This window comes from Rhinatrema bivittatum, chromosome 11, assembly GCF_901001135.1.
Source record: "Rhinatrema bivittatum chromosome 11, aRhiBiv1.1, whole genome shotgun sequence".
NCBI classification, from domain to species: Eukaryota; Metazoa; Chordata; class Amphibia; order Gymnophiona; family Rhinatrematidae; genus Rhinatrema; species Rhinatrema bivittatum.
This window is the reverse complement of record NC_042625.1, coordinates 22,612,697-22,629,713: the sequence shown is the minus strand read 5'-3', so window position 1 is coordinate 22,629,713 and position 17,017 is coordinate 22,612,697. Positions and strand designations below refer to the sequence as shown.

General features: G+C 44.9%; 1 protein-coding gene across 4 annotated transcripts in view; it reads right to left on the bottom strand.

The window, feature by feature from the left end:
• IFT81 (intraflagellar transport 81) overlaps positions 1-17,017 on the bottom strand; it is a 140,912-nt gene that overhangs the window by 49,298 nt on the left and 74,597 nt on the right. For all 4 annotated transcript variants that reach the window (XM_029620126.1, XM_029620125.1, XM_029620128.1 and 1 more), the window contains 3 exons: positions 15,497-15,660; positions 11,261-11,356; positions 10,948-11,094 (listed from right to left, as the gene is read on the bottom strand). In XM_029620126.1, the coding sequence (XP_029475986.1) occupies positions 10,948-11,094; positions 11,261-11,356; positions 15,497-15,660 (407 nt within the window). The remainder of the gene's footprint in view (positions 1-10,947; positions 11,095-11,260; positions 11,357-15,496; positions 15,661-17,017) is intronic.

The window sequence follows — 17,017 nt, the reverse complement described above, 5'->3', positions numbered from 1 at the left end:
CACTGACCGCAAGGTCTCCATCCAGAAGCACGGCACCTTAAGCGCTGCATTTACCTTTTTCAAAATCGAGAATCTGACAAAACGTGCCCTCCTTCTTTGGGACCACAAAATAGATGGAATATCTTCCCTTGCGAACTTCCACCGAGTGAACTGGAATTATTGCCCCAATGCGCTGGAGACGATCTAGGGTCTCCCATACCGCTGAATGCTTGCTCATGGGACTGCAGAGGGAAATTAGAAACAGTTCGTGAATGGGCTGAGCAAATTCTAAAGCATAGCCGTCTCTGACCCCATGAGAACCCACTGGTCCAGTGTTAACACTGGTCCACTCGTCATAGAACTGAGTCAGGCGACCTCCTATATTAGGAATGACAGAGTGGACCAGCTTCGCCTCATTGCGAGGACTTACCTCTGACCATAGACCCTCCAGCGGCTCTTCAGAATGGGTTCCGGGCACCCCGAAAGGGCTGCCCCCCAGGACTGACAACAAGGAGAGAACTGTCTCTGAGAACTGGGTGTGGTCCTCAAGTCTAGATCTCCTATCAAAGCGAAACTGAAACCGCACCTGAAAAAATCTTTTGGCCTTAGGCTTATCATTGGGAAACCGGAGGGCCTTATTCTCTCCAAGAGACTGCATTAGCTGCTCAAGATCCTCCCCAAATCAGAGGTGACCTTTGAAGGGAAGCAAATCTAACTGCACTTTAGAGGAGACATGCGCGGCCCAGTTACGCAACCAAAGTAATCTTCTGGCCGCCACAACTGAAGCCATTACCCTAGAGGAAGTATGCACCTAATCATAAAGCGCATCTGCCCCATAAGCCACGGCTGCCTCAATCCGTTCAGCCTTGTCTGCGTCCTCCTCCGACTTGGGCAGGCTCTCCTGCAACTGTTGCACCCAGCAGAGGCATGCATGCTGCATAAAACTAGAACAAATAGCAGCTCTCAAGCCCAAGGTCGAGACTTCAAAAAGCCGCTTGAGATGGATCTCCAATTTGCAATCCTGAACGTCTTTCAAAGCCACAGAACCTATCACCAGGATATTCGTTTGCTTGGTGACCGTGGAAACCGCAGCATCCACCTTAGGGAGAGCAAAAAGTTCCAATGCATGCTACAGCACTGGATAAATCATTGACATGGTCCTCCCCACCTTGAGACCGGAATCAGGACAACTCCATTCCACCTCCACCAATTTCTTCACTGATATGTGGTATGGAAAAGCTGTAGGAGCACATAACATCCAAAACGGGATCAGCCCCCTCCAAATCGGACTCCTGCTGAGGGATTTTAACCCTCAGGACCTGGTAGGTCAAAGGCAATAAAGTCTCTATTTTGTCCTTCCGAAAAAGGTGAACCACTTTCGGGTCATCCCCCTCAGAGACTGAGGAGAGCAAACTGTCCCCTGGGTTTGGTCCTCTGGTCCCCGGATCCACAGGGTCAACTGGGACATCCTGATCAGGGTTCTCCCTGGGGTCCCCAGGAACCTCGGGCATAATGACTGACTCCTCCTGACTGGTACCCAAAGAAGGGAGGACGACCGAGCAGCTGCTGGACCTGGGAGGTTCGACTGAGCCTGGAGCCATGCTGCCTGGGGACCCCCAAAGGGCTTTCAGCCTGGCAGACAGGCATCATGCAGCAGCAGGACAAAATCCAGAGAAAAAGGCTCAATAGGTCTGCACCTCCCCCCTGCAGGGGGCTGGGAACCAGCAACCTATGGCTTACCTCTTCCTCCTCACCCCACCCCCGATTGAAGCCTGAGTCGAAACAGGCTGGGGACAGGTGTGGGGGTGCATCCCTCTCCCCCGCCGCGGTGCAAGAACTGCCGATGAAGAAAACAAAATAGCCGCGACGAGCCCTCCCTGCCATCAGAGCACCCCGCACAAAGGCCCTGCCGACTGAGCCGCGCACGAGCAGAGCTACAGGCCCAGCATGCCGACCCGCAGGTCATTTCACCAGAGAGGGGGGACTGCCTGTGCCAAAAATAAACCTATCTTACTCCGAAATCAGACCTCCCCACACCGAAGCCTGAAAGGAAGAAGCAGCCACTCGCACAGCAAGACTTGCCTGTGCTCAAAACTTCTGCTTCTGGCTTTTTTTTTAAACAAAAACTTTATTATGGAGGCACCAGCCTAGACCTGAAATATAAAAGAATAGTGCCTCTTTTAGAGAAAAAAAGGGGTATCAGAGCCTAAAGCCACCAGAGCGGCCTCGTGATGGGGAGGAATCTGGACCACCAGATTTACACCCCACGGGTGCACAGGTCGAGCACACAAAGAGGTCCTCGACCCCCGGCTCGCCCACCTCTACAGGTCAGGGTAGAACCCCTTAGGATTCCAAAAAGCAAAAAAGACCCCCGGAAGGAAGGCTCAAAAACTAAAACTGCCCAAATCACAGAACTGCTGGTTTAGCACCATCTACCATCTGCTGCAGAAAGAGAAATACTGAGGAACTGCAGGTGACACTAGGGTTTATCAAGCAGGGTCAGTGAAACTTTCTCCGTCTCCATCTGCTGGCAGGGATGCATAAACCCAGGAGTCTGGCTTGATCCAGATACGTACAGGGAAAGTGCATTTACACATGTAAAACCCAATTTTTAGCATGTAAATGCTTTTTAAAATCAGGCCCTAAAATTTTTAGTACTAAGGAGTGTTGTAACTTTTATTACGGTCACAGGCCTGTGTTTTTAACAATCTTCCTCAGAGTCTGAGTTTCAGCTGGTTAGGCTCTGCATGCATCAGTAAACTGCTAGGAATTTACAGGAGTCAGTACAGAAGTGCCAGATTTACTTATACTGCTTTTTTATAATTAATATTTTTATTGAATTTAACAACATACATCGATGAAGTTAAAAAAAGCATACATATTGAAATAGAAGAAAACATAAATCCATAATACCTATAGGATTCAATCCAATAATCTAATCCCCATTATAAGACTGGGAAGCTTACAAGGAGAACTCCAAAACAGAAACTAAACAATCTAAATACACTAAATGGAGATAAAATATGTATTTAATACCAGTAATTCTTCTTAACTAGGAGTCTTAATCACAAACTTCCTATCGAACCCCCTTGTCTAAGAAAAATGTCTCCAAATGAGTAGGATCTTGAAAAATGAATTTATTCTTCTGATGTGTTATCAGGCACTTGCAAGGGAATACTTATACTGCTTTTCTACACACCATTCATTCTGATCAAAGTGCAGCTCTGGGCTACACTCATTTCCTGTTTGCAATCACACTGGGTGTGAGCATGAATTAATAATGCATTAACTGCACCTTCTCCGAGAGGCAGTTTCACTCCTGGATTAGTTATTCCAAGAGTTACTAATCATGGATTTAATGTACATGAATGGAGTCTTATAGTCAGGTCCAGAATTAAGTCTGAATATAAAGTGGAAACTATTCCAAATTCAGATCTGGAGTAGTGTGAAAAGACCGTATTAACAAATCCAGGAGTCGAACAGTCTATGGGTGAACACAATATACAGGGACTATTTCTCTTCAGAAACTAAATAAAAATCAGAATATAAAGAATCATAATGATTCTGCTTATTTTAAATCACCAACCAAATTATCCCAAAAATTGATTTTGCTTGTCTGCTGCTTTTAAATGTATTGATTTGGTTTCCATCAAAACTTTGTGAGGAAAACTTCTCAAATCAGAATACACTATGGCACACATTACATTTCTCTTACCAGATTGTTACCTTATCCAGCTCATACTTGAAATCCTTTTTTTTTTTTTTGCAGAGGAACATACCAAAGAGAACAAAATATCAGCTACATCTTTTGTATCCACATGCATTAACATGAGAAGGAAGCCCAAGAATCGTGGATTTCAGTGCCTCAAGATATTGCAATAAACCTCATCAAATTACTTTTTAAGTTAAGGATATTCGAGATAAAGGATTCAGTATGTTTAAACACAAAACAAAGCAAAGAAAGCAGGAGACATTCATAATATTCAGAAAAGTCACCAGAAAGAAACCTTCGTTTTGTTGCAGAAGTATATTTTTTATTCTGATAGGGGCATTTCAAACTAACTGCACTCTACTGAAACATAAAACATTTGAGGAATAAATCTGCAAGACTGATGTGACCACAAAACCAGAGTCCTCAGAGTATCTGTATGCTCTATTAATAGCGCTCAGGACAGAATGCCCTATAAAAACGATCCCTTTCAACAGCCATCCTTCGCACTATCTGCACCAGAGGGTATTTTCTATCTTGCTGTGCTCCAGACGTAAGAACAAACCGGGAAATGACTCAATGTACTCTATGCAGGCTGGCCCATGTGTGGCTTTAGAAATACACTGTCCACTATCAAGGTCAGATCAATGACAACAGAATAAATAGGAAGACAGCAGTTGGATATCAGCTGTGTGAGACCTGAATTGTAATCTTCTGCTGCAGAGTGAAATATATTCAGAGAAAGAAGGAATACAATATCTGCAGTGGAAAATCAATTTAGCCAAAAAAATATGTTTCAACTGTTTCTGTAAAATGATTCCCTATGCTTAAAAGCAGAGACCCAGTTTCCAGTGGCAGAATTTTCAAGATTCTGCAGCAAGAGTTGGCAAATTCTCTGAGGACAGGCAGGATGGTAGTCCTCACACACAGATGACACATTCAGATTGAGCCCCGACACAGAAAACTTAAGTCAAAGTTTCTAGAACTTTGACTTGGCACACTGGGCATGCCCAGCATGCCCTATACCATGTGTCCACACAAGGTCCCTCTCCAGTCTTTCCTTTTCCACTGAGCTTTAAAGCATCGTGCTGTGAGTGAGCTCACTTTAGCATTTTAGCCATGTGGAAAACATTTCTCTTTTTCTTGCATTTTTCATGGGTTTTCTTCGCTGTGTTCGATGCTAGGTCCCTCTTGGTGCTTTCTCATAGTGTCCCTAGTCAGGGTTATCAATGCTTCTAGTAAGTTTCCTTTTGTGGTTGATTCCCCCGTGGCTGCGGTGTCTCGATGCCTGCCGGTCTTTGATGCCGGTCACTATCGATTTTGATTTTATGATTTTGCATCCCTTTTATTTCGTCCAGTCATGGCCTCGTCCAGTTTTTGGCGATGCCCTCGGTGCAAAAGGACCATGTCCATTAAGGACCCTCACAAGACATGTGTTCTCTGCCTGGGGGCATCGCATGACTTCTGGGGTTGCCGCTTATGCACACAAATGACCCCGAAGGGATGTCTTCGGCTTGATAAGATGGATCAGCTCTTCAGGCAAGGAAGATCAAGCAGTTGGCATCGGGGGCATCGATGGACCTCGGAACCGCACAGATGGACTCCTCGCCATTGACATCGGCAGGACTGTTTGTTCCGTCGGCAGATAGGGGTGCCAGAAACAGACCACTGATCTCCTCCAGGCCGAGGACATCGGGTTCCTCGTCATTGGCCTTTTGCACCAGGGAAGGATCAAGCTGAGCATCGAGGGAAGCCGAAGAAGCATAGGCACTGGTCCCCATTGATGCACAGTGCTGGGGATACACCGGCTCATGCCGCGATGCCCTGAAACAACCCTATGGTGAGGAGAGCCAGTCCTCCATTTGTGCTGGGGGACCTCAATGGATACCACCGGTCCTCATGCCAGTCACCAATCCGCCTCGCAGGCCCAAAGAGGATCTGGCCACTCCTCCTTCCTCCCATTTGGTGTAGGCATTGGCAACATTCGAAAAGGAGCTGGAGCAGCGAGTCCAGCTGGTGATGGAATGGGAGATGCAAGGCATCGGTCTAGTGGCATAGACAGCACCAGAGCGAGTACCGTCCATTCTGGAACCTCTGCTAGAGAAGCTCAATGTGCTCATCGGGGCATTACCGATCCAGTTGGCATCTGTTCCCGGGATGGTATCAGTGCCTGTCGGGGCACTGCAGCCTCCCTCTACTGATACGATGGTTATTGCCGTTTCCTTGGAGGAGGAAGCTCCATCCAGGCCGGAAGAGACACTGAAGAATGTAGCCTTCCTGTACAGCTTCAACCTCTGGATGAAGACTGAGCGCCTAGGGCCCCCATCCTCTGTTGCTCACAGTGAGGATTTGGGTCCCTATAACCCCTGGGAATTGATACCTCGGAGTCCTCCTCTGAAAGCTCTGACAGTCTCCCATCAGACCCTTCTCCTCCAGAAGAGCGAAGAAAATCTCCGCCTGAGGACTTAACCTTCGCAAAGTTTGTGAGGGTGATGGCAGAAGCCATCCCACTCCAGCAATTGACGGAGAAGGATGCCAGGCACAAAAGGCTTGGGATCCTCCAGTTCATGGAGCCTCCTAAGGAGATTGTGATGGTCCTGGTACATGATATCCTTAAGGAGTTGCTGCTGAGGTTTTGGGAACACTCCTTCACAGTGCCTACCATTAACAAGGTGGCTGACTGTGTTTACCTCATCCTGAAGGCTGCCAGATTTGATAAGCTTCAGCTCCCCACTAGTTGATGGTGGTTGAATCCACTCTCAAGAGAGCCAAACATTCTCATACCCATTCCTCGGCACCCCAACAAAGGACCACAGAGTAATGGACGCTCTTGGAAGGAAAAATGTTTCAGGGGGCCATGCTCATTGCCTGCATAGCTTCCTATAAGCTCTACATGAGCCAGTACTTGGAGGACATCTGTAAGTAGGTGCAGAAGGTAGCCGAGCAGCTGCTTCAACTGTAGCAGGACACCTTCATGTTACTGGTGCATAAGGGCCCTGAGTGCAGAAAACACGAGGTGCGAGCGACTGATGATGTTTTTGAGACTGCATCAAGGGTCTCTGCAGCAGGAATCGGTGCCCACAGAATGGTATAGCTGCGGGCCTTTTATCTCCAGCTGGAGGTACAGGAACAACTCGCTAACAAGCTCTGTACTGGGGAGAATCTCTTCAGAGATAGGGTGAGAGACACTGTGTCCCAGCTCTGGGACCACCATGAAACCCTCCAACAGCTCTCTGCCAGCACTCTGGACCTGTCCTCCACTACTAGGAGGTTGGTGAGATTGGGATTGAGAGTCTTTCTTTTGCCAGAGGAAGAACTATCCTCTGCCCCCTCGTTCCCATCAACAGCATCAGGGCTCGGCTGCAGAGAGCCCCTAAGCCCTAGTAGGCAGTGGATATCATAATGCCTCTGTATCGCTCCATGGTGAGACCACACCTTGAATACTTTGTACAATTCTGGTCGCCAAATCTCAAAAAAGATATAGTTGCACTGGAGAAATTGCAGAGAAGGGTGACCAAAATAATAAGGGGCATGGAACGGCTCCCCTATGAAGAAGGGCTGTTCAGTTTGGAGAAGAGATGACTGAAGGGGGATATCATAGAGGTCTACAAAATCATCAAAGGTCTTGAACAGGTTAATATAAGTTGGTTATTTACTCTCTCAGATAACTGAAGGACTAGGGGCACTTCATGAAGTTAGCAAATAGCTCATTTAAAACAAATCAAAGAAAATTATTTTTCACTCAGCACATAATTAAGCTCTGGAATTCATTGCCAGAGGATGTGATTACAGCAGTTAGTTTAAAGGGGTTTAAAAAAGGTTTGGATACGTTCCTAGAAGAAAAATCCATAAACTGCTATTAATTAATAAGCAATAGTAGATTGAGATCTATTTAATGTTTGGGTACTTGCCAAGTACTTGTGACTTGGATTGGCCACTGTTGGAAACAGGATACTGGGCTTGATGGACCCTTGGTCTGACCCAGTATGGCATATCTTATGTTCTTTTAGTCATGGGCCCTGTCCTACTGGATGGTACTCAGGGCTATGTACCTGGCCGGGATGGAAAATATGGTAGCGGACAGACTGAGTCATGTCTTCAAATGCCACAAGTGGTCCCTGGACCAGGGAGTGGTGAATCGGATATTCTGCCTCTGGGGAAGGCCAGACATGGATCTCTTCGCATCCCTTGCAACAGGAAGATACCTTGGTTCAGCTCCCTGTACAGGTCAGACAGCGAACCAGCCTCAGACACCCTTGCCCCTATGAAAGGATTACATTGTTTGATGGTATGCTATAGCTGTTCTGACTGTCACATTCTAACTTGTGTTGTCAATAAAAATTTAAATTACAAAAAAAAAAATAACTGATTCACATTTACCCGTTCTAGACCTCTCATGATTTTAAACACCTCTATCATATCCCCCCTCAGCCTTCTCTTCTCCAAGCTGAACAGTCCTAACCTCTTTAGTCTTTCCTCATAGGGCAGCCATTCCATTCCCTTTTATCATTTTGGTTGCCCTTCTCTGTACCTTCTCCATTGCAACTATATCTTTTTTTAGATGTGGCGACTAGAATTGTACACAGTATATAATTTTCATTTATATATAATTCTATGTTAAAAGACTGGAGAGAGACCCCACGTGGACACGTGGTATAGGGCATGCTGGGCATGCTCAGTGTGCAAATCAAAGTTCTAAAAACTGTGTCAGGGCTCCATCTGCTGATGTCACCCATGTCTGAGGACTAACATTTTGCTGTCCTCGGGAAAACACCTGTTACAGGTAAGCAACTCTGCTTTCTGATTTTGTTTTCTAAAAATAAAGTTGTTTTCTGACATTTGTGTGTCCAAATAATTTGTTTGGAGAATGCAAAGGAGGGAAATGAAGAAGGAATCTTAGGCAGGAGAGGTAGGGAGATAATGGATGGAGGAGGACAGAAAGAAAGGGATTCAGGGAAGATAAGGAAAGAGAATGGGAGGAAAGGTGAGAGAGAAGAGGGGTCAGGAGTTGGAATGGAGGAATAAAGAACAGGGATGGGAAGTGGGAAGCAAGGGAGTACTGGGGATGGGGGAGGATTAAGGAAGTGGGAAAGATTGGGATGGAGTGGAGAAGAAAGGAAGCCACATCCCCCTCTTTCCCTTATTCACCCTTCCAAAACCCCTTTGATCCCTCAATCTTTTACTTCCTCCCCCAACCGGATTACCTCATTTATTCTAGTTCCCTCCCTCCCCCAAACCCTGGTTCACTCCTGCCCCCATTCCATCCCTCCCTCCCCATAATTCCCAATTCACTCTGTCTCTCACCCCGATTAGTTCATTCCCTTTCTTCCTCCAATACCATTTCACTCTGTCCCTCCCTTCCCCCAGTCAGTTTACTCACTCCCTTTTCCTCTATCCTTCATTCACTCTGACCCTCACTCCATCTGCATTTCCAGTTTCACTCCCGCCCTCCCTATCCCATCTCTTGTTCTCTGTCTGTGTTCCTCCCTCCCCTCATCCCCAGTTCACTGTCCTTTCCTGATAGGTTCACTTCATTCCACCCCATGATCCCCAAGTCACTTCATTTCTCCCCCATCTCCACATCACTCCATTTCTCCCTCTCCCTCCGCAATCATTGTCACTTCTTCTGTGTCCCCCCCCTCCCCCACTCATTAAGTTAAACAGGAAGAGACGGGCAGCCTTGCAGCACCTCCTTCTCCTCCTTCCCTGCCAGACCCAAGTGTCACCCTTTGAACCACATGGTTCACTAAGATCTGCAACACAGTGGACATACCCGAGGGAGTAGAGCGAATGAAAAATGATCTAAGAAAGCTTTAAGCATGGTCAAAGACTTGGCAACTGGGATTCAATGCCAAGAAGTGCCGAGTCATGCATTTAGGGTGCAGTAATCCAGAAGAGCTGTATACAATGGGGGGGGGGGGGGGGTGCAAAAATTGATATGCTCAGACTAAGAGAGGGACCTTGAGGTAATAGTGACTGGAGATCTGAAGGCAGCAAAGCAATGTGATAAGGTGACTGCTAAAGCCAGAAGGATGCTGGGCTGCACAGAAAAAGTAATAACGAGTAAGAAAAAGGAGGTGACAATGCCCCTACACAAGCCTTTGGTGAAGCCTCACGTGGAGTACTATGTTCAGTTCTGGAGACCATATCTCAAAAGACATGGAGACAGGATGGAAGCGGTTCAGAGAAAAGTGAGCAACATTTTGTGGGGTCTATATTGGAAAACTTATGAGGAGAGGCTGAAGGACCTAAATATGTATACCCTAGAGGAGAGGTGGTGCAGGGGAGATATGATACAGACCTTCAGATAGCTGAAAGGTAGTATTGATGCACAAACTTCAAACCTTTTCCATTGGAAACAGTAGCACTAAGTGTCACAAAATGAAATTCCAGGGGGGTTGGACTCAACTAACATCAGGAAATATTTCTTCACAGGGAGGGTAGTGGATGCCTGGAATGCCCTCCCAGAAGAGATAAGGATGAAAACAAAAAATCACTTCAAAAGGGCATGGGATAGACACTGCGGATTCCTAAATGCTAGATGAGGGATATGAAAAAAGGGGGCATGGGGTAACTTGCACTGAGTGGCAGTTACTACCCTTAACAGAAACACGGGGGCAACCTGTATGGAGAAGCAGTTATTACCCTTAATAGAATTACAGGGATAACCTGCACAGAGCATCAGTTCCTACCCTTAACAGAAACATGGAGTTAACCTGCATAGAGCGGCAGTTACTACCCTTAATATAAGGCACGGGGGTAACCTGCACAGAACGGAAATTACTTACCATGAGCAACTTGCTGGGCAGACTGGATGGACCATTTGGTTTTTATCAGCTGTCATCACTATGTTTCTAGGTTACTATACTATATGAAATGCATACAGTTTGTTCAATCAAAAAAAAAATGGCATCATGTCACGGTCATAAATCTACTCTAGTCATGTTTGGGCACTAATTTCTACTGATACAAAAAAAAAGGGTAAAAGCAATCTGCAAAAGTTCAGGCAATTATATCTCGAATGTAACAATGATCCTTCCAGTCTACCAAAAAAATGATCATAAGAAATCAATGGATCAACACCAAAGTTCAAACCTCGAATTGTATAATGACATTACCATCTAAAGATGTATGTACCTTAATATAGAAAAAACCCCATAATAACTGTTTGCTTAAATGAAAACAGAAAATAAAATGAATAGCAGCAAGTGGTATTATTTATCCTCTCCCATTCACAAGCTTCAAGTGCTGTCTCTTACCTCATCTCCCTTTAAGACCTCGGTGCCATCAAATTCCCGTGTCTGACTTGCTTTTAGTGCCATTTCTTTTTCCAAGTTTGTGATATCTTCCTTTGCCTCTTGCAGCTCATCTGCTTTCGCTTCCTTCTTTCGAGCAATTATGGATGCCTGTGTAGATAAAAAGGATTTGCTTTCCCGACTGCATCTATAAAATAATATGGGATTTCTTTTTATCTAATGCGGTTATCTACCAGCCTGTTTTCCATGAGATTATGCGCACATTAATAAACCTGCATGCATCACATTATCTGTCATTTAGTGTGCCCTTTCTTACCTGCTGGCGGAAAAGTGAAAGCTTAACATCCAGAGGGTCACTTCTCATCATTCGTTTTTCAATCAGCTGGTTAATTTGTGTGTTGGCTTCCTGTATCTGCAACAGGAAACATGGAATTAAGAAAATTAAATGATTGCGGTTTAAAAATTATATATTTTCCACTTGTAAAAAAAAAAAAAAATTACATAAGCTGCTCAACATTTAAATCATGGCAGTATTTACTGCCTTATTCTGCATATTCAAAACTACAACTGATTAACAATCTAAATAAATCAAATGGCTGGATTAGCTGCACAGCATTTTGAAATGCATCCTAAAATGCATGTTGAGATTGTCTACCAAATGTTAAACAGTCCCATGTCAAAAGGGGATGTCAGGGAAGTATGGGAACACTGTGATTCATGAAGATATGTTTTAAATGCAATTTTCAAACCATATAAGTAGGCTGATGATTATATTTTTGGCATTAGAAAGGCATAATATACATTAGCCTAAAAGCCTGGTATGATGGGCCTTTAGGGTATAACATGACTGTCCATGTGTTGTTGATATTCATTGAAAATAGTACATGAGGAGGATTTCTAGGTTTGAAATTTTGTGAGATTGATTTTCCCTGCTGATGGATTTTTGAGAGCATTTATTAGAATAATACCAAACTATTTTGAACTTTTTATTCTGAACAGTCCAATTTGGCAACAACCCTTGCTTTTATGAGCTGTAACAATTCTAACTAACTATAGTAAACGTAATCTTTAAAAAACTGTATTAAGATGGTTTCAACTTAGTGGATCCAAAAGTTAGAAAAGTTTCTGTATTCTTCAGCAACACGCTACAGGAGAAAATAATTGGGCAGGGGTTCATTTTCTTTACCACAGGTGGATGTTCATGCTCTCTAAGAGCTCTGTATCCCTTCTACAACTGCCACCTGACAGGCTCATCCAGTCTTGGTTCTTCTGTATGGATTGCTTTAAAAAAGCAGCATTCAAGAATTATAAAGAATCCCAAAAAGAAGAACACAGGGAAGAATATCTGGTAAAACTTAGGGAGATGAAGAAAGTAATCAAGAAAGCAAAAAGTCAGGCAGAAGAAAGGATTGCCAAAGAGCTAAAGCGAGGTGACAAAACATTCTTCAGATACATCAGAGAAAGGAGAAAGGTCCAAAGAGGTATAGTGAAACTGAAATGTGATCAGGATCAATGTGTGGAGAGAGACGAAGAAATGGCAGAAATATTAAACAAGTACTTCTGTTCAGTATTCACTAAAGATGACCTTGGAGAAGAACTGTCAATAGTTAACAAGATATTGGAGGGAGGGTGGAGTAGATGAAACTCTGTTTACAGAAGAGAACGTATGGGAAGAGCTAGGAAAGCTGAAAGTGGACAAAGCCATGGGACCTAATAAGGTTCATCTCAGGATACTGAGAGAACTCAGAGATGTGCTGGCAGGTCCGCTGTGTGACCTGTTCAATAAATCCTTGGAAACGGGAGTGGTGCCGAGTGATTGGAGAAGAGCGATGGTGGTCTTGCTTCACAAGAGTGGGAGCAGAGAGGAGGCTGGTAACTACAGGCCGTTTAGCCTCACCTCAGTGGTGGGAAAATTAATGGAGACTCTGCTGAAGGAAAGGATAGCGAACTATCTACAATCCAGTGGGTTGCTCGATCCAAGACAGCATGAATTCACCAGAGGAAGGTCCTGTCAGACAAATCTGATTGATTTTTTTGATTGGGTGACTAGAGGATTGGATCAAGGAATAGAGCTCGATGTGATTTACTTGGATTTTAGTAAAGCTTTTGATACGGTCCCACATAGAAGACTTGTGAATAAAATGAGAAGCTTGGGAGTGAGCACCAAGGTTGTGGTCTGGATTTCAACCTGGTTGACTGACAGGAGACAGCGTGCGATGGTAAATGAAACCTGCTCTGAAGAGAAAACTGTGTTTAATGGAGTGCCAAAGGAGTCGGTGTTGGGATCGGTTCTGTTCAATATCTTTGTGAGCGACATTGCGGAAGGGATAGAAGGCAACGTTTGTCTATTTGCAGATGATACTAAGATCTGCAACAGAATGGACATGCCGGAAGGAGTAGAGAGAATGAAATGTGATTTAAGAAAGCTTGAACGGTGGTCGTAGATATGGCAGCTGGGATTCAATGCCAAGAAGTGCAGAGTCATGCATCTGGGGTGTGGCAATCCAAAAGAGCTGTATGTGTTGGGGGTGAAGGGCTGTTGTGCACGGAACAAGAGAGAGACTTTGGGGTGATAGTGTCTAGTGATCTGAAGATGGTGAAGCAATATGACAAGGCGATAGCAAAAGTCAGAAGAATGCTGGGCTGCATTGAGAGAAGAATAACCAGTAAGAAAAAGGAGGTGATAATCCCCTTGTACAGGTCCTTGGTGAGGCCTCACCTGGAGTACTGTGTTCAGTTCTGGAGCCTGTATCTCAAAAGGTTCAGAGACAGGATGGAGGCGGTCCAGAGAAGGGCAACCAAAATGGTGGTGGGTCTCCATTAAATGACTTATGAGAGGCTGAAGATCCTAAATATGTATACCCTGGAGGACAGGAAGTGCAGGGGAGATATGATACAAACCTTCAGATACCTGAAAGGTTTGAATGATGCACAATCATCAACAAATGTTTCCGTTGGAAAGAAATTAGAAGAACTAGGGGTCATGAAATGAAACTACAGGGAGGATGACTCAGAACCAATGTCAGGAAATATTTCTTCACAGGAAGGGTGGTGGATCCCTGGAATGCCCTTCCAGAGGAGGTGGTGAAGACAAAAACAGTAAAAGATTTCAAAGGGGCATGGGATAAACACTGTGGATCCCTTAAGACTAGAGGATGGGAATGAAAAAAAGAGTGTATGGGGGTAACTTGCTGGTGTGGTGGTTAATGCCCTTAACCAGTAAGCCTTTATGCTGTAGATGCAACTCCATCATTGCTTTCTGCTTCAACAGCAGGGGGAAAAGAGGAAAAGGGGAATTAGATTCAGACAGCAACCAATAAGGACATTGAATTGCACAGTCTGGGAAAACAAATAAGCATGGGATTAACTTTCTGATACGGCGGTTACAACCCTTAACCAATAAGACTTAAAGCTGTTGATGCAACTCCAACATTGCTCTCTGCCTCAATGGCAAGAGGTAATGGGGAATTGGACTCAAACAGCAACCAACAAGGGCCCTGACTTTAACAGTCTGGGAAACTGATAATTATAAAGGTGGCTCGTATGGCCAGCAGTTACTACCATAAGCTTGCTGGGCAGACTAGACAGACCATTTGGTCCTTTTCTGCCATCATTTCTATGTTTCTATATCTTAGGAGATAACAGAACTACAGCTCTGTAGACAGAGTGGGACAAAAAGCAGGCCTGGTTCAAGCTGTCAAGTTTGTCTTAGGCGAGGTAAAAAAATCTTCCTTACTCCCTTGCAGCAATCAGGAGCATGCACACTTAGGGAAGGCTTCCTGACTGGTCCAACAAGGGGCTTGAGGACAGTTGGCAGCCAGAACACTAGAAATGTACTTCAGAAATACATTTTTCTTAAAAAGAGTTTATATGTTTTTGTACTATCAACCTGAGGAGAGCATTTTAGTTTAGCTAAAAAAGCTGAAGTGGCACTTTAAATTATGGTTACTAATATGTTGTTAACTGAACACAAATCTGGAGTGTTGGCCATCCTGTCTTTTAACCATCTAATCAGTTACCCTACAACCTATTTCCAAATATCCTGGAACTTATAGTAAGGCATTAATGTAAACAGTTGTAATCGGTGGGTAACTGCAACAGTGGATTAATACTCAAAAGAATTTTTAAAAATTATTTTCAATGCTTTAGATCACTAAATTATCCACAGGTATTTATTAAAGCAGAAAAGTACAACTTTTCAAATAGTGCATACTGCCACAAATACTTACAATATTTTTTTCCTAAGTTAAGAAAAAAATAAGAGTTGGAACAGACTAAAACATCTCTTCCAAAAAACAACTGCTTTGAATTCTGGACCAGCACCTAATAAAGGGAGCAGCTCAGGCACTGGTTGGTGGACAAACACTTTTCAGTATCCCAGGGAAACAGAGTAACAGCTCTAGCACATTAGGGTAAGCATATTAGGTAAAAATACATGTTTTCTCTCTTACTATAATGCAGCAAAGAGAGACACCTGCTGTTTGCGGACAGAGTAACTAAAACCCAGGGGTGCAAAGGCTGTAAGGCAGCAGGGCTTGTGGTACTAACACACCTTGTCTTCTAGCTCAGTGAGGTCTGACTGGCCCATTGCTGGCTCTGCGACAACTTTCTGTAGGAAATTAATTGCCTTCTTCTTGCTTTCTAGTTCCTTGGGAAGCTTTTCAGAAGCAATGTATGAATTGAACTTTATCTCCTCTTCCTGTCTTTTCATTAAACCTTGAACAAAAAAACTTTAAGTAAAACAAGCATACAGACAGAAAATAAATCTCCATGCTAGATGTTTTCACACACCAATAACTTTATTAAATAAACTGCAATGCACCAATTAAAACATGGCATGCCACATCAGCCTTGCACTGTAAGTAGAAAAACATATTCTCTTGAATTTAAAATCCTGAAATAGATAATTAAGAATGTTTCCAAGCACTCAAAGGATAGCGCAGTTGCTTCCCTGTAACAGGTATTCCCCTAGGACAGCAGGATGTTAGTCCTCACATGTGGGTGACATCATCCGATGGAGTCCAGCATAGAAAAATTTGTCAAAGTTTCTAGAAGCTTTGACCAGCAGACTGAGCATGCCCAGCCTGCTACTATCCATGCGTCCACGTGAGGTCCTCCTTCAGTCTCGTAACATAGCAAAATACGAGCAAAAAATAAAACAAACCGAAGGTGAACCCAACATCGTGGGGAGGAGGGCGGGATTCCTGAGGACTAACATCCTGCTGTCCTAGGAGAGCATCTGTTACAGGTAAGCAACTGCACTTTCTCCTAGGACAAGCAAGATGGTAGTCCTCACATGTGTGTGAGTACAAAGCTCCAGACTGCCCCACTCAACTAGAGAGACCAACAGTGACCTAACAAGGTGCCAACGGGCAAAACACAACTGCAGCGCTGTAGGGAAACAAGGGCGGTCTGGGTCCCACATGAGCATGAAGCAAGAAGAGTTAGGTTCAGGACTGGAACAGATTACACATCGGTGGCTGATGGGGCATCAAAGGCCCCTTGGGCACTGGCTGCGTCGGTAGGGTGCCCAGAAGGATGTCCAGACGCTCCAGCAGAAGTGCCAACATCAATGGCAGAGGCTCGGGCACCACGGTATGGGGGGCTGGTGCCACCAGTAGCTCAACACTTTGCAGCGCTTTGAGCACTGCCGATTGCACCCTGTGGTCCAACTCCTCTTGAAAGTCTGGGGTGGCCAGGACTGATGGAGGGGAAAAGGCTCCACTGGCTCTTCCTCGGGTCTCCGAGGTGGCACAGTGCCCTGCACCGGTGTTGGTGGGGAACGCCTCGGGCTACCAGGGGCACCAGAGGATGGGGCCTCCGATGGCCGGTGCTGCTTCAATGGCGGCGAGGTGTCGATGCTTGCGGGATCTTTTCCGGTGCTTGGCCCGGTCTTTTCCTGGCGCTGAGGAAGCCAACAATCCCGATGTTCTGGAGAGCAGGGAGATCATCGAGGATTGATCTCCTTCTCCCCGATCCTTGGAGGTACTGGCTAGAGGGACTGCGAGGGGAAGCAGGTTGGACTGCTCCCCACAATCTCTCGGCATCGAAGGGACCGACGCAGGTGTGAAGG